The sequence below is a fragment of the Brachionichthys hirsutus genome, chromosome 11 (assembly GCF_040956055.1).
Source record: "Brachionichthys hirsutus isolate HB-005 chromosome 11, CSIRO-AGI_Bhir_v1, whole genome shotgun sequence".
NCBI classification, from domain to species: domain Eukaryota; kingdom Metazoa; phylum Chordata; class Actinopteri; order Lophiiformes; family Brachionichthyidae; genus Brachionichthys; species Brachionichthys hirsutus.
The window spans coordinates 5797562-5823552 of record NC_090907.1 but is presented as its reverse complement, the minus strand read 5'-3'; the positions used below and the strand labels follow the sequence as shown (position 1 = coordinate 5823552).

At 43.8% G+C, this 25991-nt stretch overlaps 1 protein-coding gene across 1 annotated transcript; it reads right to left on the bottom strand.

Moving 5' to 3' along the window:
- Positions 1–1307: 1307 nt before the first annotated feature.
- ppp1r37 (protein phosphatase 1, regulatory subunit 37) lies at positions 1308–25295 on the bottom strand. The gene is made up of 14 exons (XM_068745280.1): positions 25186–25295; positions 23949–24721; positions 16248–16345; positions 11081–11126; positions 10787–10887; positions 9281–9400; positions 8858–9008; positions 8566–8721; positions 8050–8162; positions 6362–6503; positions 6104–6270; positions 4536–6009; positions 4373–4458; positions 1308–4033 (listed from the first exon to the last, which is right to left on the bottom strand). The coding sequence occupies exons 2-13, from the start codon at positions 24673–24675 to the stop codon at positions 4382–4384; spliced, it is 3372 nt and encodes a 1123-aa protein (XP_068601381.1). The 5' UTR covers positions 24676–24721; positions 25186–25295; the 3' UTR covers positions 1308–4033; positions 4373–4381.
- Between the last annotated feature and the right edge of the window lie 696 nt (positions 25296–25991).

Below are 25991 nucleotides of genomic sequence, written 5' to 3'. Positions count from 1 at the left end.
CGGATCCATTATTATTATTGTGTGTGTGTGAACTTATTAGTCCCCTTAATGCTATGACAGTTGTACATTTCTAAATGCAGTAAAGCTCGTGTTCTAGAATGCTGGAAAATTGGAAAAATAATTTATGTTGAAGAGAAAGAAATTGTTTCAAGTATAAAAAAAGTTTTTCAGATTGTTTGTTTGATTTAAAAATGACAAGGTCACAAGTAAGTTACTTACAAGTACTTGTAAGTTGGCGAGTTACTTTCAAGAATAATTTATTTTTTTTAAAGTAAAATCAGACTTTATATTGACGAATAAAATATAAAGCATAAAATGACATCACTCAAAACTGCACTACGCTTTTGAGCACTAGATTTTGGATATATTAATTTATTTCTACACTTACTTCAACAAAATAGTCAATCCAACACTAAACCAGATTGTATCACACACCAAACTATCCGCACACATGCCTGGGAATTAAAAAAAAAAAACACAGATGCTGCAAATCAGCGCAGGGAACGGAAGTTATTGTTCTTAGAGCGAAGTTTATTTACCCCAGAGACGTGGCCAGTCCTCAGCCTGCGATCTAGATGTAAGGTGGACTGCTGGATCTGATCTGAGCCGGATGGCTCTCTCCTCTCTCCCCCGTCTCTCCCACTACCCTCCTCCTCTGCTCTAATCACAGTCATGTGAGCGGTGGAGGAGGTGGGCGGCATCGTCAGACGTATTCCACTAATACAGAGATAACTGCAGCCCTTCTATGTAAAGCATGTTCACTCATTAATTCCATTGTACTGAACATTTTGCATTTTATTATTGTCATTACCTTCCGTTACATGTTGCACCGGAAAAAACAAATCCTAGTTTGTGAGCCTTAGCAATAAACTGATAATATATCTATAGAACTTCCAATAATTCAGAACAACTTTTCCTAAAAAAACACAATTGGGATGTTTTATATTAATGAATAGAGAAATGTGAAGATTTATAAAAGATTTAAAGTTAACTGCATATATAATTTCAACACATCAGATGTTAAAATTAAGAATTTATTTATATTTTTATTTCTTGGAAAACCATATGTCCATTTTTAATTTGATGCCAACAATTGTAAAAGTTGGGACAGTGCTCAAGAAAAGATTGGAAAAGTCGTTAAATGCTAAAACAGAACATTAGAGAACATTATTTAGAGCAGGTGAAATGTGTATAAAAGAGTTGGAGAGGAGTTATCGTCCGGTCAGTGGAATCACAAAATCACTTTTCATTTCAGGGTGATGGTGGAGCTGGATCTCAGCAGCAATGAAACACAGCAGACGTGAGGCCAAACACAGAGTTTTATTTCAACCAGAATTTTACAGGATTCCAGAGATTTAAATAAAACCTAAACCTTACGAGGCTCCCAAAGCTTCAAGAACAAACTTTGTGCCTCGACAGTGTTGACATGTTTCTGTGCTCTGACTGGATCCAAACAGAAACTACATTCAACAACATCAAACTACAATAACAGTATGGCACAGTTATGACTACAGGCCTGTCGGAATGATTCAAATATGAAAACCTTTTTATTATTCAGCAGTAAAGACCCATCCCGGGAACATCCTTTGTTTGATGGCTCGCCACAACCTTTGCTGTGAACGCTGATCACACGACCGACTGATTTCAAAAACTTGCATAGAGAGGGAGGGTTTAGGAGGCAAATATTTCAACGTGTATATGCTCCTTTAAAACAGAAAAGGTATGAATCCTATGTGTTTGGGGGTCCTTTTAAAGGAACTCGGGATAATGTAAAGGGAGTTCATCACTTTCTGTCTTACAGACCGACGCTCTCCGTCTGTACATCACGTGATGCTACTTCAAGCAGTTTAGTCTTGCTCAGCGTGACCACTTGAACCTGGGGAGATTTGGTCTTTGCAGCTTTAGTCAGAAAAACAGATGTTATGTTTCATATGGCAGAGACTCGACCTGAAATGTAGCGACTTCTCTCTAACAAATCTCTTGTCCCTGTTTGATCCTAACTGGGCGGGACTGGATTAGTGCACTGAGGAATTCCTTCAGGGGAGGATTTCAGTAACGTGTACAGAAATGAGTTCCCACCCTTAACTTGACCCCCCCCACCATTGAAACACACCTTCACCCTGGGATACCCATTGCTGGTGTGAGGGTCACAGCAGCTTTATTTAACATTTACATAGCATTTATTATTACTTTTAAATGCAGGAAAAATATATTTAAATCAAAGTAAAACAAAAGCAAAGATTTGGGGATAAAAGTTCTTCATTGCTGAACGGTTTCTGCCAAACAGCTTCAGGAGAGGCTATGCGTGACCAAAACGCTAAATCCAAAGGAGAATGAAATAAAAAAAATAAGAACTTTTTAGGAATGGTTTTTCTAATATAAATATATAGCTGGTATGTCTGCAAAACTGGTCTGAGATAATATTCAATAGATCAAACAATTAAAGTCACCATCTGAAAAGCGTTTGTTATGCATGCATTTGTCTGATTTCAGTCATTTCATTAAAGCATTCAGTCTCATCATTCGTTATTACATGCAGTTTATTTAAGAGGAACAATTTTCGCCATACACATCCTTTGTGATTACCAGCACATTTCAATTAAGTTAACAAATTCTTATTAAAAATGTCTATAAAATAAAGCATAACAATGGTGCAAACATCTGTTGGGTGGAGGAGAGCAAACGTGACGGAGAAAAGAGAAAAGAGACGACGCACACCTGCCCAGGTCTGCCTCTGCCTCATGAAAAGTTCAAACAGGGCAAACCAGCATGAACTACATTCATGTTTTACCACCGCGCTCTGCAGAATCCAGGACAGGAGTTGGATTTCAAACCAGACAACATGCTGTTCAGACCGACACCAGCGCCCCCTTGTGGCTCGACCTTTATCCAGCAGAGTAGTGTTAAGAAAACAAGAAATGAATGATTTGCTGCCTCCATGTGTTCGCTTTCAGTACTGCTACCATTGTCAAATATAACCCGTAGCCCCTAACAAAAATCACCCCTCCCCCCAAAAAACTAAATATTTGCTCTAGTTTGAATCTGAAATATACATCAAAAATGGGGCTAATATTTAAAAGCAATCCTGAAAAGGGGAAATTAAGAGAGAGAGGGGGGGGGGGGGGGGGGGGGAGGCAGGAAAAAGGCTCATACAGGTATTAAACAAATACAAAAGAACTGATTTCTCAAAGCAGCCAAATTAAAACACACTGACTGAATGTGAACGGGTGAGTTTGAAGGCAACACAAATGATTAGCAGGAGTGGGAAGAGCTGAGAAGTGCGCCAGTGGAAGACGAGGGGAGAGGAGGAAGGCCAGAGGAGGCACCTGCTTCAAAACAACAACATCAAAGAGACGGAGAATCAAGGATTAAAGGCGAATGAGCTCAATCAAAAACTGTCAGCTTGCCTACATTTAGAAGTTCTGGCCATTTTCAAGCTGGGACCAATTATGTGACTTTTAAAACGTGGAGGCATGCAGAGGAGCTCCTCATCATCAGATCCGAAGAACCTGACGGGGGGGGGGCACACACCGATTCCTGAGGGGCCAAAGTGAGCAGAGGATGTGGAAACAGAAAGCAGGGGTCCCTTAGAGTCCCCCCCCCCACAGGGGTACAGTGGTCAGGAGATGGGGACACACACAACATTAACAACCAGGGCAGATAAAGATCTTCAACCTCACTAGCTATCTCCCCCCCCCCCCCCCCCCCCAACTCCAGTAGAAATCTATACAAGTGCAAGTAGAGCCGTGAGAAGTGTCCGTTCGGTCTTTGGTTAGTGTTATATTCTCCCCCTCACAGGCAGCTGCTTGTTTGTATAGATTACGGATGAGCAGCGGCGCCTTCCTGATACCAGACGTGCGTTCCATTGGTCGACGCGGCGTGGATGTGGACGCTTCCTCCTTTGTTACAACTGAGCTTCTTGCCGTTTAGTGGAAAAGTTTTATTTGCGGTAAAGTCAAAGAGACGACGAAGGGAAACCGGTCGTGTCGTCGAGCCGGACGAACCGACGTCCGTTTTCTGTCTTCCATCCTCACTGCGGGAGAAAAGACAGAAATTAGTACCGGATGCGATAATAAAAAAGGAGAGTCTGAACATTGTGTTTGAGTGCAGCGCTTCCTTAGGATGATGGTGTCCAAAAACTGACAGATCTCTCACACACACACACACCATTGTGTCTGAAGACGCAGCATTTTCCAGCAGAAAAGATTAGATTGGATTATATTCTGGTTGCAGTCGCCCAAACATCTGCTCATCCATTGATCTCTGGATCCCGATGATCCATTTCTTTTGCCGAGGCCACTCGGACGGGGAGGATCGGTCCAGATCCAGCTCATCAACCCCACGTGCGCTTTTACAGTACACGAGTATTTACCTCTTTGCCTCACGGTGCGTCTCGCCCCGTCTCCAAACTGGCTTCTAGCAGAAGCTCCTCCAGGTCTTGCCCACAGCCGACACTCACTGCAGAATGTAGACTCTTTATCACCAGGATTTTCCCACACACGTAAAGTCCACCATGAGTGGTGACGGCGACTCACCGTGCTCCATCACACAGCTGCCAGGCTTGGGGCTGTCGTCGAGGAGGCGGAGGGAGAAATCCTGCTTCAGGCCGTTGGGCAGGGCTGAGGCGACGACGTCCTCCGAAGCCTCGGTGAAACGCTCGTCCTCGTCCGAGGAGCTCTCATCAGAGGAGTCTTCAGACGCGGGCGAGCTCGGCTCGGGACTATTTGAAGGAGGACTAGACTCCTGCGCTCCTCTTTGAAGGAGAGCCGTCCCTGCGCTCTGCTGTCCTCGCTCCTTCGGACACGACTCCTCCTGGCTCCTCTTGGTCTCCATTAAGACGGCTCTTACGTACTCCAGCGCCTCCTCTTCCTGCTGACTTTGTGACTGGGCCTCCTCCGATGCAGACGCTAGTTCGCTCTGCAGCTGCTCAACCGCAGATGCTAACGGCGGCGATAGCGTTTGTACCGAAGTTGCGCCGGTCCGGGTTGGACCCAGTTCCCCCTCTATGCTACCAGAGGACCTCGCCTGTCCTCCGTCATTTCCTCCGTCCTCCTTCCCTTCTACGCGTACGGGCTCGCGTTGGGGTCTTTTAGTGCTCTCTGTGGCCTCATGTGAAGGCGGGGCCGGTGCTGGTCGACTTGGATCGGCCCCGTCTGGGTCTAAAGTGCGAGCTGTAACATCTGCCGGGGGTTGAGTTGCAGACGGGGGGTCTAGTGTGTGTGACCGAGTCACACTCGTTGCTGGTGTCAGGTTACAGTCTGTTGTCAGAGCAGGCGAGCTCTCCTCCACATCGTCTTGTGTCAGTCGTGTTTGTGATGGGGGGGCCCCCCGCTGGGTCTGCTGTGCTGCGGGTGCGATTCCTTTCCCTGGAGACTCGTCGGCCTGGCCGGGGGCTGCAGATGTGCTCATCTGGAGGGGAAGCTCGGGCGGGCTCTCCACCCGAGTAACCATGAAAATCTTGTGACCCCTCCCGGGACTCGAGACAGATATACAGCGACCGGGTGAAGGAGGGCCGCTGGGGGAGGCTGCAGATTCTGTGATGCCCAGTCCGCCACTGGTAGGGGCGGCTTGGGATGAGGGCGTAGGGGGGGCACTGAGGAGGGGCTGTGAAACCTTCACCTGCTGGTTCAAGTGATTGGATGAGTTTGAACTCAGAGAGGACTTCGTTACCACCTCCGCTTCCTCCTCATCCTCAGTGTCCGAGTCCGACTCCATGTCGATTTTGGGGACAGTTATCTCAGGACTTGCTTCCGACCGATCGGTCGCCTGTTCTTCGTTTTCTATGCTTTTATTTTCTTGCCCATCCTTCCCTCCTGCACATCCTGTCTGCTCCGATGGTTGCTGTGCCTCCTCCTCTCTGGTCCCATCTTCCGTGGCGATTTCGGCCATGGATGCAGACAGCCTCATCTGCTCCGTTTCCTCCTTCTCCTTGGCCAGGATGAAGTTCCCCTTACAGCCATTCTGGATCTCAGCCAGCAGGGCGCGCTGCGTCTCGATGAAGCTCTTCACCTGAGCGACAGACAACGAGGTCTCAAAAACGAAAATGGAAGCAGGAAATCAGCCCACGTGATTCCTACAATCTCTTATCCCCCCCCATGCTCACGGTCTCCCTCTTGGGCTCCCTGTCCAGGTCGAGACGCAGCAGGGACGTGTTGACTTTCAAGGCGAGCGACAGCGCCATCAGCCCGCCGGTCTTGATCTCATTCTCGCGAACGTCGAGGCGGAGCAGTCTCGGGCTCTCGGCGATGAATTCAGCCACAGCTACAGCTCCTACAGCAAGGACGACAGGAAGAGGAGGAGTTAAACCGGATCGTATAACCCCCCCCCCCTCCAACCGAACATCACAGGCACCGATTCCCACCTTCACAGGACAGCTTTGTGGACGCCAGTCCCAGCCTGAGAACAGAGCGATTGGCTATGAGCCCGTCTTTCAGCTTGTGGACGCCTTCATTACCCACCGAGTTATGGCCGAGGTTGAGAGTCTCCAGACTCTGGGTGCACGGCTGGACCGACAGAGAGACGAGGACAGACATTCAATCCTCGTTATTTAGGAGTAGGAAAGTAGAATTATTAATGCATAAACATTTTTTGTAGTTAATTATGGAAAGAGATATTTAGTATGACTTATCCATCCTCGGTTGAAAACACAGCTGAAATGTATTTAAATGTCCCAGTGAGTGGCAGAGACGGGTTATAAATCAGTAAAAGGATGACTTATGCTTCACTAATCTTCATGAATATAATACAAGGGCTTTATTTTCCATTAGAAACCACGACTCGGCGGATTCTGTGAAAGAGCGAAAAACGATTTCAGCAGCAAATTCAAAAGCATCACGCTTCGTCTTTCAGAATGTTTCCTGTTGTGTGTTCATGTTAGGCATTGAGCTTCAGAGCATCCTCTGCCATGCTTCTGCATAAAAGTACAGATTTTACAGACAGCGTTTTCCCCTTGGTTACCGCTACTCGCGTACAGAACAGATTTACGACCTACAGGTGGACTGAAGCAGTACATAATACCAGTTGCTGTTTCAGTGACAACACAATGATGTATATCGTAACAACAAAACAATGAAGCATGTTTTTTGGGGTTGATTAATGAGAACTGCGTCCCTGTGAAAGATACTGGACTGGAATAGTTGACTAAGATGGAGTCAGAGTTGATGGCTTCACAAACATGAGCAGATTTTATTTAACACCGCTCCTGCCGAACAGAAAGGAATATCGTAGCACAGCATTAAGCCCGCCAAAAATCATTTCCTGTCACAAAATGGCATTGATAAACTGTACTGCTACATATGCTGCATGTTTTTATGATAAACCCCGAGCGTTAGCAGGGAACAGCTGATATTCTTTTGATAAGACTGAAGCCAAAATGAATAAACAGTGGCAGTGAAACAAGGAGAAGTTAACGGCTCCATCACAAACAACAGACATGCAAACGGGGCCTTCAGCGTATCAGTGAAGCTAATGTTGTAATACTCAGTCATAGTACACATCCCAGCTGTTATCTGCTAGTAGGGTCATTTCTCATCTACACAAACGTCAGTCTTGAGTTTCCACGAGGGATTTTTTTTAGCGGGATCTTCGGTGAAATGCGAATATAAGTAAAAATGACGCAGTAATTGCAAAGTGCTCAAGACTTTCTTTTGACCAAACATTCTTTGGAAACACACTCAATAGTTGAATTATTACTGGTATTGTTAAATTATCAAAATATATAAAACAGGCTGTCAGTAATTATTACCCGCGCACAGAGGACGAGAAACAAAATACCGACTGGTTGTTGTCGCACTTATTTTCTTTGTGAGCTATTCATGACGAGGAATAACATCCGAAGCTCCTCACTGTTAAAGCCCCCCCCCCCTCCCCCCCAGATCCCTTATTGCCATTAATCGCTCATCTCTACTGGAGTTCCAGTGAAAGATCCTCATGATGTGTGGAGAAAATAGAATTTTCCCCTCATTTGAGCTTCTTTTCACACAACTGCTCATTATGGGATTGGCTCTGCTGTGTGTGTGTGTGTGTGTGTGTGTGTGTGTGTGTGTGTACCAGTGCAGCAGCGAGGTACCCCATGCCGTTGTGTGTGAGCTGGTTGTTCCATAGCACCAAAGTGACGAGGCCTTTCCTCTGCTCTTTTAACCCTTCACACACATAGGCCAGACCTGTGATGAACAAAAAAGACATGCAGAATGATGCAATGTTAACAAACATGCTAATTAGTTACATTACAGAAATCACATGGAAAATATTTGGTTAAAAATAAAGAAAAACATTTTCATTGAAAACCACTAAAGATCAAAGAGGATAGACGTTGAACAGCTACAGAATAGTTTGGGCTTGTTTTAACAGGACAACGATGACATCACACCCTGTGGAACTATAATGTAGTACTTTCTCTAATTCTCTTTCATAAATATGTGTATATGTTGACATAACTGCAACGTCCAGGTGATAAGCCCACAATGATTGCTATCTGAGTATGGGTTCAGGTGTGGAGGACATCAATGCCGCACTACATAACAATGAGACTCCTGTATGAATTAGCGTTGCCTCATCACTGAGTACCAGAGTCCAGGATGTGGTTATTGCGCAGGTCCAGGATCTGAATGTTGTAGTTGAATTTGAGCAAGTTGCCGAGCTGGGCCGAGTCCTGCAGGCAATTAAGCTTGTTGTCTGCGAGGTACAACTCCCGCAGGTTCATGTTCATCTTCAGAGCTGTAGCTGTAGACGACAAGAGGAGACGAAAGGAGACAGAAGTCAGGGGTTATGGTTAAACTCTCAGGAATCAGGATTACTAGAGACTAAAGGAGGGGCGGGACAGAGAAAACAAGCCCTCCCAGCGCTCTGCCCATCTCACCCAGTAACATGAGCGGCCTGCCAGACAGGCCGGCGTTCTCCAGGTGAAGGACTGCCAGGCTGCCGCTGATCCGGAGCGCTCGCGCCACAAAGGGAGCCGAGTTGTCCAGAAGGGGAGTGTTACGTGCATCAAGATACTGCAGGGAGCTGGTCTGAAACAGACAAAAGATGTAAAGCATTGAGATGCATCCACCAAAAACTGAAATGTTAAGTGTGAGACAAGTCTAATGTTAACCATCTGTGCAATAAAATAGCACAAATAAAAAACATACAAATAAAAATGCCCACGCAGGCTAAAGGTTGATAGTGAGAGGTCGCACGCACACACGTGCATTAATCAAAAACTACTGTCGACATTACCTTTACCTATTTCACTGAAGCCGTAATTTTTGTCCACTTGGGGGGGGGGGGGGTTATCTCTTACCTTTCTCATCATATGAGCTGCGGCCTGCCATCCTCGTGTTCCAATGTGCTTGTTGGAGGAGATGTTGAGATGCGTGGCTGACTCGTAGTACTCAATCATGTCAAATAGAGATGACGCACCCTAAGAAGTAGAGATGAAAGAAGAAGAAGAAAGAAGCAGCGTGAGGAAAATCTTAATGATCATATTTCAGATTGAAATGTAATAGTTTAAAACACATCTGTGGGTTGGTAACGGTGTGAAAAGATGCAGCAAGATAGAGTCTGGATTCTCTCACATCTTGTTATGTGGGAGGTCGTGCGTCCGCCCGAATCATTCCTACACGATTTGTTACACATTTCCAGCAAGTCAAGCCAAGACATCCTGTCCTATTCCAACTTCCTCTCTTCTGCCTCCTCCAGCAATATGTCCTCAGTTTTCTCCTTTCATGTGAGGCCAAGGCGAAGCCACTCGTCTCAAAATGAGATCCTGCTCGCTACTGAATAAATCACAGAATCATTCAGCTACGTTGTTCACAATTCCGGGGAAGCATCATTTCCAAAGTGAGAAAATCAACAAGTCACTCTGCATTGTGTTTGTATTATGAGAAGGCCTTTGAAGGTTTGGGTCCATGTAAGATGTGCATATTAAAAATAACCAATTTCTGTCAATACGTAAACAGAATGTAAGCCGACCCTTAAAATAAGCATACAAACAAAGCACAACAACCATGGGAGGGGCCGGGACAAAAGTAAAACATTAATCATACATCATGTGGGGAAATTGTTAGTCATCCAAACATGGTTTATAACCAAAGCAAAGCAAACCAAAGAAGAGGTTCTGGGTTGGTGGTCGAATGTGCACGCAGTCAACAGCCTGAAGGGGCTCTCACTTGTACTCTTACCAGCTGCACTTCAAAAAAACACAACTACATCTAGAATCATGCCTGTGCCTAAAATCTCTGGAGCAAAGACATTTACCAGTTGAACTCTTTTCGCAAAATATATGGAGAGGAATTTGCTCCCATCACCCATCAAAGGCGCTCATCCGAAACAAAAAGTGCATTCTATTCATCATTATGTGGCCACGAAAAAAGTGATAAGGAATAAAAGATACCCTGAGAGATTCGCCGATAAGAGTTGACCTATTTCTTGTGTCCATACGTGACAAATTGCTGTGCAGCATATTTGGAGCGTTGCCTGACAGGAAGTGGTCAGGGCCTGCGTCCGCAGTGCAGCACTGTCTGTATCTGTGTGTCTACAGCTCTCATGTTCCTAATGATGTTTACACAAGTGGACATCTGGAGTAATCGCAACCCCGTAACAAATACTCCATGTCCCGCCACCGATGAAGAGCGAGGCAAAGGACAGGAGTGTGGCTGAAGGCGGAGAGCAGCATTTAACAAGGGAGAGAGAGAGAGAGAGAGAATGAGAGAGACAGGCAAGGAGTAAAAACGAAGGCTATAAGCGTGCTAGCTGCAGCACCAGAAATGAGGCACGGAAAAAGAGAGACTTCAGGAGTTCTTCTTACATCTTCATCCAGACTGGTCTGCTCCAGGTCGATCACTTTAAACTGGACCCGCTTCAGAATTTCTTCCAGGGACTCGCATGCTTTGTAATCCAGTTTTTCACCTATAAATAAATACACATCGAACAATTAGCGTTTTCAAAGAGAACATCAGATATGTTAGAGATAAATTATACATTGATGTAGAGACGAAGGTACATTTCATAAAAACACATTTTTCTAAATACGAGTCTTTGAAGCTGTTGATTTGCGCGTCACACAGCATAGCATGGACTACGGCACGTTTTTGGTTCTTACCTTTCAGATCTAAGCATTCGTTTCGTTGTGTCAGTTCTTTCAGATCCTAAGGAGAAAAAGGAAGAACTATCAGCTCGCTATTACTCCATGGAAACAAGAGTTGCTTTCTAATGCTGAAGGTCTGACATCACAAAAGACATTCAAAACAATCGATGCTGAAGATTAAACATGCTAATCTCAAAGACGACCTCATTAGAGTCTGATGTTTGCAGCTTGTCATCCCCGAAGCTGCATGTTTCTGCTGGTATGATAGTGGAAAAACACGTCCATATCTGTTTGAACAAATATCAGGCAATTAGAACGGCGCAGCTAACGAGGCCGACCTGCCGATAAATAAAATACACTTCCTGTAGCTGATCCTTATTAAACTCTCCCTTCAGTTTGCTGAAGCAGGAAATGCTTGTTTGGCGGTTGCAGCAACATCCTTGAAAAAAAAAAATCAGCAGCAGAACCACAAGTGTTGAGCTACCAGTTTAGTGGGAGACTAAGAATCACAGGCTGGCCTGGTGCAGCTCAGCCCCATTAAAACAAGACAAACCAGGTCTCTTGAAATGTGCACCAAATCGGCCTCGACTGCTACAGCTGCCTACAAGTCTGTGTGCTGAACTCGACTATGCCCAGAGTCAAACACCCAAATACAAGCTCAAACACAAAAAACACATTGCTGCCCTCTAAACTACTGTATGCGCCACCAAATCCCTCCGGAGTCGACGGTGCAGCCAATTCGGCATGAACCCCATAACCTCTGCCCTCCTGCCACACTCCAATCCTCTATGCTCGTGTGTTTGAACATAGTTAGCCGAGTTGTGCCGAGGGTATACGACCATCTGCATGAATGGTACGTAAAAAGTACACGCACTAGCAAAAGTAATACTCTCCATAAAACCAACCTGGAAATAGCAAAACAAATCCAACAGTCTCTCCTCAGTACACAAAGCGGAAGCAGGAATTGAACAGCAAGGTAATCTTAAAATACAAATAGGATGGGCACCTGCCAGTGAGAATGACTTTATCAATGAAAATATCTGACAGAGCTGCCAGAGGTCAAAAAGAACGCAAGACCTGGCGCGTGTGTGCGAGTGTGTGTTGTGGTTGGACCGCATCAAGCGACTGATTCTCATTCTGATTCTCATTTCCTCATTTCCCCCACCCTGGGAAGCGGGACAGGTGATTTGATTTGGAAGCTTATACTGAAGGTGGCAGGGACTCTGTTTTATAACTCCTACTATTGCAACGCGGTGACTCACCCTTACTGATGATGATATTTCACACGCAGCTCACACCACCAAAAGAATTATGACCAACGTGAGAAATGTCACCTTACCAAGCCAATCAGAGCCGAGAAGGGCGGGGCATGGCGCTGCACAGTAAGGTTAGTAAGTTTGCTTGGCTCTCTGACGCCACGCTAGTTAGCGAGAGGTAAATGGCCTAAGTATGAGCCAATGCACATACCGTACATCGCATTAATATATTGTTCTTTATTTCAACAGAGATAAGCAGATATAATGAACCAATCTAGAGAACAAGCCTCTGTCTACTGTGAGAATGTGCACACTAGCTGCATATGCACCACATAATGTGGAGCCACTTGTCCCTCAGGGAATCGTGGCAGCAGAAATGTGACACAAGGCTGTGACAAGTGTCCAGGTGTCAAGATGCTGGCGGTCGTTACTGCTGAGCAGGCATTCAACAGCCAGGTGTGAAACAGGGAGCCTTATAAACACACAAGACACGAACGACTGGAGAGACACGAGCAGAACCCTCGGGCCCCTGGCGAGTCGCCACGTGTGCATTTCAGGTAGACTTAATAAAGAAAGCATTTAGTGGGAAGAAGGAAAGCCAGCGGCTGAGCTCCTCTTGCAAACCTTTCACCGTTCAGCCATTCGGTCTTCCCGGCTTGTTTGTGTGGCTGCAAGGAAGACTAAGCAGAAATGATGGGGATGGTTGTGGGCTCAAAGGTTGATTTGTATAGGACAATTTATACACAAGGCAAATTCAAAGTGCTTTACAATGGCAAAGAAATACATTCAGCACTGAACTTTTGCTGGGGGGGGGGGGGGGGCTGTCCTCTGTACTCTGATAATGTGTCCTTTTATCTAGACGCTCCATGTCTCATGTCCTTGGCAAAGGGAACAGTGTGACGCAGGAGAAAGAAATACTCGAGGCGAAAAGTTTTAATGCTGACTTTTTAAGGTAAAATCCATCTCTCTCTCCTAAAATGATGTCTGCGGTCCATAAAAAGTTTAAATTGTTAAGAAAATGCGCTGAATGGATGCCTCGTGCAGTTGAAAATCATGCATTCAGTGCCCGCAACCTGCTAAACCTCTCTGCTTAGTCTGCCACAATCAGAGTAAGAGGCCCTCTCTCCTGCTGCAGCCTTCCCCCTTACATCCAGACTTTCTCCCTGACCGTACCCATTTGTTTTTTTTTTGCTAATTTTGCCTTTAATTTCCATACCCGTATCTTCCTTTGCACAGACGACAGGGCTTGCCATCCCATTTGATCACAGATCCCTGAATGCTGGGTCCCATCTTTTAAATGTCCTCCAACGTCACAGGGATCAAAGACAACTTAGGTGATGGGGGGGGGGACGGGACGGAGCATGGCCAGGCGACGCAAGCACGAGGAATTGAAAAGAAGCAGGATATGGTAAAGGGGAGATACGAGCCCTTTGTGATGACCAGAAATCACACGCCAGCCAACGACCCAGACGTAGCCAGACTGTTGTAAGAAATATAAATCACAACAGCAGTTTGGCACAGACGTGTGCATTTCCACAAGAGGCGGAAATGTTAAACTGATGGGTTGTGTCGAATCGCAAATGTGTTTGCATCAGGGGCTATTCTTCATTTCAACATCACTCACACATGGATACACACCTGCATGTAAGAACGTGCAAAGCTCCACTGGAGAGGCCCAGTCAGGGGGGTTATGAGAATGTGCTGCAGTGATTTTGCCAGAGAGCAAACAATAGAAGCTGCTACTGTGTCGCTGCTACAATGGTTAACACTACTAATGCCTCCATCAGCTAATGAGCCTCATTGGAGATGAAATGGTTTAAATGCAGGCAGAGAGAATCATGCCTGAAGAATTGCACATACGGTCTCAGCAATATCAGATAAACAAAGAAATTCCAGTAATGACTGGGTCGTTTATATGCTTGCACACAAAACAGGTCCCGTTAGAGGCCATTATGCATTCCAACATGTACACACGAAACATGCTGTGTTATACAGAAATCCAGAAACATGCACAGATCGCTTCTTAAGAACCCAGAGAAAGGCTTCCGCACTCATCGTCTGCATGATGAACCTCCTTAGTATCAGTTTCCCATCATCAATAAGTCAAGAATTAAAAGACATGAGTTTACATCTGCCTGACCAGGATGATAAAATTACCTTTTTAATTTCCTTCAGTCATTAATTCTTGTTTCCTGTCCAGCTGCCAGACGATGAAGCACTTCACAATTTTAACAATAGTAATACAGATCAAGTATTTGCAGCTTCACAAAACAAAAAAAAGCACAAGGTTGGCATGTGTACATATAAAAAACCCACCCCTGTGGCTTCTACCCTCCAGACCTGCTCATACAGATGGATTATTAAGACACATGACTTGTGCTGGCAAGCAATGGAAAAAAAGACCAACACTTGCCTGAAGCGCAGGCAGAGAGAGAGAGAGAGAGAGAGAGAGAGAGAGAGAGAGAGGACAGTCCTGTAACCATTAGCTCTTAACTTTTTAGTAATGTATGTACTGCGCTGTGTTTTTATTGTAACCGCTTGTACTTTCTTATGTCTTGTCGTGTCTTTCTTTTACCTGCCTAGGGACTCCGGATGTAAATTATCATTTTTGCTCAAATCCGCCATATTTACATCTATTAGATGCGTCTGCATAGATGTGCACTGTCCCTATCAAATAAATGTATAAGTAAATAAATAAACATACGAACCAAGAAACGGTAGAGCCAGGGCTGCAGCCGTAACAAAGACAATACAACCCTTGCTCAAAAAGACAAATAGAATTCTGTACACTATGATAGCCCTTGCCCAGTCATCCATGGCCACAATAATGGACTTCGAGAGTGTCTCATCACCGGATGAAATAGCTGTATAACTGTCCAAAGATAACTTTGCTCAACAACTGTTCTAGTTTTACATACAGACAGTATTATGTAATGCAGCCTGGAAATACATGTAGTTATTTGCACTACAATACATAGGTAATCACACGTTCTTAGGCTTCAGTTGACACCTGGGCCAAGAGTTGAATATGACCAGCACTAACTGACGTTTTTGCATGTATGTAAAGTATAATAATGGCCCCGCTGTGTGCTTAAATTCCACCCGTCATACCCCAGCGACTGTGAATGCACAGACACTCAGTCCAGCTTTCCAACTGGTATCATTATTGCCAAGACTACTACTGATTACTAACTACGTAAGTAGCCCATTGTGTTTGTGACGAGGAGTAAAAGGCGTGAACTTAGCAGGCTGGTGTGTTGTGATGGCTTTCAATACCGCCAAGGATTTAAAAAGGGGATTATGACATTCCACTAGAGGTGGCAAATACAATTTGAAGTAGAAACAGTCGTACTCATTCACTGCCTTTTCTCTGACATTATTTTCAGCATTTTCTCATTGGCTGAAATTGATATTTCCCAAAAAAGTGTAAACGGACTTAAAAAACGGATAAAGGATATAAGGCTGAGTTTTAAATGAAATGGTTTTAAAGGAGGTTCTGATTCAGATACCGGTATATGAATATTTTGTGGTGTTGTTGAACTGAATTGTGTTGCACAGAAACATGCTTCTATTACCTATTGAGCCCATTTATTTCAGTTCCATTATCTTTGGCTTTGTTCGAACAGCAGGGCTTCGAACGCAATGCTCAATTCGGATTTTTTGTGAAATCAGATTTTTTTTGCGAGATCGTTCACATTTCAGTTCAGAAAGAAGTCGGGTGGAAAAAGATTAGATACCTGTAGAATTTAGGACCACATATGGTGGTCTGTTGTTCAGACTGTTATGAGAAGATCAGGTCACATAAGGGCTAAAAATTCAGATTTGGGTCACTTTAGCCTGCTGTCTGAAACGAAGCCCATGTGTACCTAGCAAACAGTATGTTATTATAATGGTGTGAATCTTGGAGATGTCTAACTGAACTTCACCTGGATCTGTTTGAGCACTTTGGCTATGGGTTTACAGTTGAGTTTCTGACAGGCCTGTCTGTAGGTAGAGAGGATCTCCTCCACTGTCACGTTGTGAGCTGTAAAACACAGAAAATTAAAAAGGTTAGGATAACTTTTACAGCTTTGCTCGTGGATCATATCAGTCTCCCTTTAAAGAAAATAAAATCTGACTCAAGAATCACATTAGAAAAAAATAAAATAAAAAACACACACCGACCACATGCCTAGACGTTGTGGAATATTACTGGTACTTGTATATTGTTTATGCAGTGACTATATTTATTTGTGTTGACTTTTGTATCTAGCTGCACAGTAGACAATATGCAATCAATCTGGGTTTCAGTGAATGACAGATGCCTTTTGAATTACATTTTGTAAAATATGTCAGGAGGGTAGGAAATGGATCTCCTAAAAACCGAAGTTCAAATACACCAAAGCTGTTACATTGAACTGCATTTATTATGCTTTCAGTCTTAAAGGCCTTAACTAACATCACTTCCTTGCACGTTATTTCACGAGGCAGTGATATGGAGACATCTGTGTGAACAGCGCAACAAACCGAGTGTTCTTCTGATGAGGAACACTCATATCAGCCAAAAACATTCCAACAGAGCGGTTGCAAATGATCAACCTGATAAAATCTAGGACTGGGACCGCACTGGAAATGTTCTGTGTAAATATGGTCTGCTTGTGTGACTGCCTTGGAGAGCTTTGTCCACAGAGAGAATCAAATTACATCCCCTTGAAGGGCTCTCACACTCAAGTTAGCAAAAAGAGGCTATTGTTCTTGTTTTGTGCGTTTGTCACGGGGTCAGGGTGCTACCTTCCCAGGCTGCTGCAGGGACTTAATCTAATCGGATGACTGGGCAACATTCAAACTTTTCTGATGGAGATTCTTTGCTGCGAGGAAGTGAGACACTCAAGACAAAAGAAAAAAAGAGAGAAATGTCAAAGTGTGCAAAAGTCAGTCTAGATTAAAACCAATAAAATATGTATTCCCTTGAATTTGAAGTCATGCAAGTACAAACCGTGCTTATGCCTCTACTATAATACACAACTTAAATCAGATTTGGTGCTGCAGTCAGCACTTCTCTGACAGAGTGAAAATTTGTCCACTTTCTTTTCTGTTATCTCCACTCCTCTTCATTTCTCCACAATTTCCGTTAGTCACTCGCCTCCCTGTGCAGGATATCAGAACAGAGTAGACTAACCGGTATAACTTAAACGTTGAATATTAAAACCTATGCCTTCCTTCTCAAATAGTTTTAAGTGCTGACCTCAGCATCATCATCAGATAGATTTAGATGGTTCAATCTGTATATGTATATATATATATATATGCAGACAGAGATCAGAATAGATAAACTAATTGCAGTTAAAAACCTGCATGAGCATACATGCAAGTCTGATCCATTGTGTTAGTCACAGAACCATGGCTGAAAATACTACCACACAACATAGTGTGGGGAGTTTGAGGTAATGCCATGTACTGCCAAATGAAAGAGCGGGTCAGCGCCACAGAAATAAATTAAGAATAGCCACAATACATCTTTAACTTGTTTTGAGACCCACATCAGAAATCTACTCAAAAGTAAAGAAATTAAGTCTAAGAACGCTACAAGCCTTAGAACTTACTGATTGTAGACACACACACATTTGGTCTGAGTAGTGATAAGCTGTGTAGCAGTCCATGTTTGTTCAAAAGTCACATTGGGAATATAAACACTGGCAAAATCAGATTTCTAAAACGGTCAGCACGTGGTTGTTTGAGAATTACTGTCATTGTTAAAATACAGGAACAAAAACTCTTCAAATTCATCACAGGTGTAATGCCAGCTGTTCACATATAAACAGATATAGATCATGAAAAAGTCAAATTTCTGGAATGTATATTCATTTATTCACTCAATACATGGTCAGAGCTCCTTTTGCGTGAATTAGTGCATCAGTGTGACGAGGCGTTGTCGCGTTGTGCTCCGAGTACCGGCGGTTTAACTGGAACCCTGGGTTTTTGTGGTAGTGGATGGGAGATTCCCCTCCCGCCCAACCATGTGTCTCCTCACGCCAATTGCTGCTGTTCAATGCCACTAAAAGAAGAAGAGTCCATGCTTGTATGAGGTCTTTCATTACCTTGAAGTCTTTACCCCCCCCCCCCCTCCCCCCCCAAACCTTCACACTCCTGTTGGGTTATGGAGGAGACTGCATGCAAAACACTAAAAAGTCTGCTGTCCACATAAATGACATTACGTTTTCTTACTTTTAATGCCTATTCATGTGTTGCTCTATGGATGACTTGTGCACAGCAGCAGCGTGTATCAAAAATATTGATAGCTTCTAGATGTCTTCATAGAAAGAAAGGAAAAACCAACACATTTTAATGAATAAACTATTGTACAGTAAAATAATTTGTTTTCTTTGACTAAAAGGCATAGACTTCTTTGTCAGCTTAATTAGATGTTCACAAAAACAAAGGATCATGAAAATACATGGTATAAAGCACTAAGGCCATTTGACACAGAATCAAGTGTGAGACTTATGGTCTGGCAGCTCAGACCATTCTCTTGCCAGTTCCACATTTTCTATAAATCCACATCCACAGCATGCAACATGGGCTGATATGTTGTAGCAGTACTTCAGTCATCCGTACCGGTTAAAACGTGCACACAGAACTGTGGGGGTCATACCGTGTAAATGCCTTCGCCGCTAGTACGTGAGAGTCTTGTAAATTTGCCCAGTATTTGCTCCAATGAACACAGTGTCCTTGGAAAAGTGTTATTGTGCAGAGTCGCTGTGGACAAAGTGTGTATACAAACACTTCCTGAGGGAAAAGGCGGTGTTCGGTGCCCCGTGTATACTAAAGATTGTTTTCTCAAAAAAGTAACTAATGAAAGAATGTTTAAACAGCATTTGGGAAGACGCTGGTTTTTTTGTTTTAAGAAACAAGCTATCGTGGTGTTCCTTATTTCATCTTTCATTTGCGTCCACTCAGGATGTATAATTGGTTAAAGAGAGATAAAACTAGGTACCACCTCCTCTACATCCAAATGATCAGTTAAATTCAGGCTGGCTTGATCATTTAGAGGGGAACTGTCGCTGCTGCCTTATTTCTGATTGCTCAATCTTTTGCTTCCTTGCTCTTGATCCTGTAGGGAAGGAGTGGCGATGGGGAAAAAAAGGCAGGCAGTAGAAATGCCAGAGCAGCGTTCCAAACAACATCTTTGAAATTATGTTAGAGAAACTAAATAGAGGGGTGATAATGTGGCAAAATATGAAAGACAGTATTCCACTGAAAATGTGTAGTCTTTAATTTGTGTTTGACTCATCTGCACAGTCTTGTATTGCTCGTTAGGAATGATGCAACACCGCATGTAGACAAGACACGTTTTGGGAGAGTCTGGGAATGTGCTAAGACAGTACCAGCCTCTGCAGATAAACACCTGAACCCTTTGCCTGCACACATCTGGTGCTGCAGAGACAGCGGGAGGGGGGTTCAGCACAGTATAACGTGACACAACAAGGACCGTGGTCAAAAAAGGTAGTCAGACTGTTGACTGTCCTAGTTCTTACTTGAACAAATAGTTACGTAGCAGCTAACACTACCTTACATCAACTGTTGGCCAATCTGCTAGAAGGATTAGAACGCAGATGGCAAGAAACTAGAAGAACTGAGGTCTATAGAATGCAATCATCACAGCAAATTAGATGCCATCGTTCAAGTCAAAATGCCTTTAATAAAAAGTCATGGCAGACAAATCCTTGTCCAAGAGGAAGTTATTCTTTGCTGCAAGTACAAAAGAGGGCATAAAAAATTCAAACCATGCAGCTCTTCCACAAACAGAGTAATAATATAATATTGTATTAGCTAAATTTGATCTAAAACTTTTGGACTTCCATTCACCTTATGAGCAACGTAAAAGCCAAATAATAAATGTCTGTCCAAGGATAGACGGCCCCGCCTCAGGAAAAGCTCCATAGGCAGAATATATCACCCACCACACGTTAATTTAAGCCACTTGTTACACAAATACACACAAAAAAGGTAAGAATAAACAAACTGATAAAACCAATCAGGACACAGTGAGGGGTCCTAAAATGCATGAGTGAACTTTGTGGTGCTAGCTTACTGCATTACAAACCTGTTATTTAGGCTATACCCACTGATATCAACATGGTGGATCCAAAAAAGGAAATGTCATTCAACAGCACAAGAAACTATAATAAGGCTGTATTCACACCCTGTGCAGGGGTTCACAGAGACTAGGGGGGGGGGGGGGGGAGCAAAGGTATTCCATTTTCATAGCTAAAAGTTGTTACGTACGTTAAGCCTACAGTGGACACAATCACAAGAAGATGAAAATAACAACATCAAAAAATAGGTGACAGGGTTTGGACAAGATAACAGAAATATTTTGGGTAAATGCCCAGAGACTGATACGAGTGCTGGTGATTGTCAGTTTCTACTTAGCTTGCACGTGACAATGTTTAAAATAGCCCCCCTCCCCCCCCCCCCCCCCGCCCTTCCCATTTCACACTATAGTGTTGTGGTTGGTGACAGCGGCGTCATTCACACATGACAGCAGGATGTCTGGACGCTCAGAGGTGGGGCGGGAAGGCAGGTGACTGAGCCTCCGCTGGTAGACAACAGTCTGACATGAGTGGGTAAACACAAAGAAACATACACAAGTAGCCTGCTGATATCAACGATGAGTCCAAGTATGTGAATCACTATCTAAACACAATAAAGTACATTAAATAAAACAGGAAAAAAAAGTACGCCTTCTTTGAATGCGGTTCAGGAAATTGGAAGACTTTGCAGGAGTGCATTAAGCAGGAATACCAGAATGAACAGAGCTCAATTACTTATCTACAGGTTTTAGTGGCATCTAGCAGCATCTTTATACGCGACTGACTACTAGGGCTGCCATCATGAAATTTTAGATGTTTTATTGTCAGAAAAATAATTTATCTTAGTAATGAAATGATGTGCTAATAAGGCGTTCCCCTCATGTTATCCAACCATTATAAACCTAACCTACTAATACCAGTACACCTTACTGATTGCCCCTGCCTCATCTGTAGTTGTACATCCTCCTCTGAACACATCTGGTCCTTTGCTTGCGATGCTGAATGAAGCGGGTGGAGTGATAGATCTGGGGACGCTATATTTTGATTGCTGCTCCTTCACTGCAAATTTGACGCATCATCTCGCTCAAGTTGTCGGGCTCTCCTCTTTCAGTTTGGTGTTGCTGCTACATGATCCACGCTGTTCTTGTCGTCTGCCTCAGGGTTCAAGACATTAGCGAAGAAGATGTGTGCCATCACCACAGTTTCAAGGTGGTGGCCTAATATTATCGACAACTCAGAATTTGACCAAATGTTTCACCTCGTCTCTCCTTTTGATTTTTGAGTACTGGACATAAATACTGGCCAGAAACATGTTTTTTGTGAAACAACTACCGGTAGTCTTCCATTGTTCTATTAGGCATTTATGTTCAAATGTTGTCATAATTTATGTAATAATTCTTTAGTATGAACAAAACCATTTTCATACAGACACCTTCACCAATGTGAATCCATTCATCCACCAAAGCAGAGGGATAAACAGCGAGGCCATTTCAAACGCCAACATGAATCCAGGACGACATCTGAAAGAGAAAGCTGCTCGACCAGATGGAGGGTAACTTCACGAGTGAACAACAGGTTTACATTCTAATTATAAATGAGGAGGACATTTAGAAAAATATTTCTCAGTGATTAGAAAATAAGAAATTCCTTTGATGTGAACGAGACAGATTTACTGAGCTTGGGTCGTCTCAAAATGACAGACCTGTTACATGTATTTTGTTTATTTAAAATATTTCCAGCAATGTCCAAACACAGAGAAATTACTCTGATATTCAATCAATGAATGAAATAATTCAATACAGGTTCTGAAGACACCAAATTTAGTGAATAAATAGAATTCAGGCATCTCTAAGGGTGAGAGCCATGAAGTTAAATTCCATTCAGATTCAGATTTAGAATTTATTTGAAGACAGATATTGCTTTCAATAGCCAGCAGCTCCATCGCTCTGCTCTTACAGGTGTGACCCATATTGTGTCAGGATGAAGCTCCAGGCTCTGTGATCTCAGTATCCTTTTTAGGTAGGCTGGGTTCCTGGATTACGTTATCTGTCAGAAACATGTCACCGACTCATTAGATAAAAGGTCTGGCGCTAATGTCGCACAGTAGCCTGAAAAAAACAGGAAAGCCTGGGAGATTCAAATGCAATCAATGTTCTTCATCTGCCACGTTTAAGTGCTCTGGAGTACAATTCTTCTGGTCCTTAAAAATCTTTGTTTCATATCAGGCCTACGTGCTTCCACGTGTGTGTTCAGGATTTAAAGTGAATTAACTACCCAAACTGTGAGATGAGTCGCATTACACAGTAAACGTGACCTCGATGACAACCATCATTGATCTCTCTGACCAATGTGCGAAGCCAACCCTGTGCCCGAAGAGTGAGGCTGGAATTGTTTAAAAAATGTTGTCAAACACATCTACATTTCACAAATCCGTTGAGGTCAAAAATCATTCTGGAGGGATGAGTCATGCTTTGAGCTGTAAGCCGATGATCCTCGGTGCTGCCTTCAAGGGTCAGGTGATGAATTAAAACCAATTATTCACCACCACTGAGAAGCACGTAGGAGGTGGCAGTACAGGGAGTTTTCTGCAGCTGGTGTTGGTGAGTTGGTGCAGTGAAAAAGTCCATTTATGGAAAGGAACACCAAAATATATTACAGGAAGTGTTGCTTCCAAGTCTGAGCATGTTATGTCTCGGACAAGAAAAGACAGGAGTCCATTTTTCAACAAGCTAATAAACCAGCACATTGGAAAACAGCAGTCATGGACTGTGCAGCATCTGCCCATGATGTTCTGGCCTGGTCAGTCAACAGAACTCAACCACATAGATACAGGACTACATAGCAAGGCCAAGCTGGTTGTCACAAAATCTGGGGGCACTGACCAGCTGTGTGAGTCAGAGATGACCGGACCGGCATTATGCAACACGGAAAAAGGCTTTAAATGGAAACCGTTTCGGCCTACTGTGCATTTAATATTAAGAGATAGAGTCGATTCCACATGGAAGCACGTCAAAGAATTTGTTACCCGCGCCAAGAAGGTTATATTATATAAAAATGAGAAAAGTAATTCATTTCAGCAACTTTCCTTACATCAACACAGTAAAAAAAAACAGTGCCATATCCTGCATGAGCTTCCTTCAGGTGTGTTTTCGCAGAACAAACAGGAAGTGCACGTTGGTAAATGGCACACCTCAAAGTGTGGCTGAATGATCCGCTCACGCAATATGTCCGACAGCAAGACCTCGGCCGACTGCGTATTTAGACGCGTAATTTCTTCTGTATAGAAACAAATTTATCTACATTATTTGTTCATCTAATTTGACTTATGCATAAAAAGATAGAGGCAGACGTGCTGCCCGAGGACTAAAGAGATTAGTGTGATGACAAGTTTATGGAAACACAGAACCTGTTAGGGTTAGGGTTAGCATGTAGCATCCAGCCGCATTTATACTGACAACACATTAAACATGGACCGAGAGACAGAAACAAAATCCAAACGCTGTAGAAGTCATTCTAACATCCAAACATGCAGAACACACACACACACACACGTACCGTGTCTCCAGGGGTCCTTAGGCTCCACTGCTCCAGACACAATATCCTCCTCTGAGGGAAAGGTCACTCTTTTGCCAGCTGGTTTGTGCCCATCGTCCCCCCCCTCCACTGAGGGGTATAGTCCAGTCTTATCTGTGCTAGAAGCCTCCGTACAGCCGGTCTGGCTTGCTTCTGACGGGCTCTCTGCTGCGTTGCAGGCTGGGATATCCTGAGACGTGAAGTCTGAATCCAATGAATTGTTCGATAGAGTTGCCGAGTCGCTCTCCAACACGCCACTCTCATCCAGACTCAGATCCACGCCGACGTCCATTTCCCCACCGTCGTCTTCCACCGTAGTGCCCATAAGTCCTTTCATTTTCTCCGACCCGATGTTGCCCTCGTGCTGCTCTTCTTCTGTGGAAAAAATCAAGTCAGTGGTATTTACCACCACAGGTGTTTCTTGGTTACTCCTACATCGATTTCCATTGGCTTCATCAATTTCCAGTGTGTTTAGTGCCGGGTCGTTTCCCTCCTCTGCTGCGTGAAGGTTGTCGTTGAGTTGAGGCATTAGGTACGTTTCAGAGGCCTCCGGGGGAACAGTGGTTTGTTTTTCTGGGTTATTGTCCGTTGTCAGTTCAGAGATTTGTGGGGTGACCTCTTCTGTGTTGTTGGCAGTGTTGTGATCAACATCCTCACTGCTCTTAGTCTTGACATTGCACAAATCTAGACGCTGCTCTTCGATATTCATTTTTTCATTACCAGGGAAACTGAGTATCGAACGGTGCCACACAAGCCTGTATGTTGAATTAAACAACAATTAAAGACCAAATAACAAGGATTCCACCAGTCTTTGTTCCTGATCTGCAGATATACAAGTATTCTAGTTCTCCGACTCTTGTTATTTTTTTGGACTGAATTTGAATTACAGTGTCGCACGCATTAACAAAGCAGCTAGTGCAGTTATAATCAAATATTGTTAATTATAAATAAGCGACAACCTCTGTGCGCGCAACACTGTCAAAGTAATAATATATATATATATATACACAGCATACTAGGCAACTTTGCTAAGCTATCACCCCGGTAGCCAACCGTGTTGTAAGGCTCCTACTGGGAACGCAAAAAAAAGGATGACTGGTCACGAACAGCAGGAAAAGCAAACGTCACTCTGGGCGCCTCCATTACGCGAGCAGGCTGAGCTCCGCCGTCCCGACATCAAACAGATTAATTTGAGCGTCTTTAAGGGAGCTAATATCACCTAGCTTGCTAATGTTGCCCAGCGATGACGTCCCAGGCCCGTGAGCTGTAGCGCGCCCGCCTCTTTGCGTGTGCTCGTCTGTTTGTCTCCGACAAAGTCCATTACTTTCGTGTAAGAAAAAACACTTCTTGTCTCACCGTCTGCCGCGGTGCGAACTCAGCTCACATCAGAACGGCAGCCAGAAAATAAAACAGGCGTCACACTCCCAGAAATAAGCATGTCGTTTCTGTAGCTAATGCTAGCGCTGGGAGCCAAACATCTGTCGGTGCTGACATTGCTAATTCATATGAAAGTACAGTAGAAAGATACCCGCCCCCCCCCCTATCGGGAGAACTAGCGGTGGGCTTGTTACGCTCTACTGTTACCATTCGCTAGCTTGTAAAGTCTAACAACTGTTTGTTGTTCACGCGTCATACGTCAGCACGTCGTCACCTACAGGGGTGCATTCAGGAGACGCAGTGTTACAGACTGTTACGAAATAAAAAGCGTCTGAGGGAATCTTTCAACAGGTTTTATTGAATGTTTGCAGTCTTATTTCAGGATTCACTAAAAGCAGAAACCAATTAACCTTTATTTTTTTTATTTCATTATACTTCAAGAACATTTGATATTGCTTTTGCAGGGAGACAGTACTTCAAAAGTGGGCAGATAGCCTCAGTCTGAAATTGCCTCAAGAACGGTTGTCAAACATATTAGGTGAAAACTTGACCAATAATATTTGAGAGACAAAAGTCTCGATGTCACCACTACTGGACACTCATGTGGTGACTCTCGCGGCCAGTAAAACTTGTTTCAAAGTCTTAAGT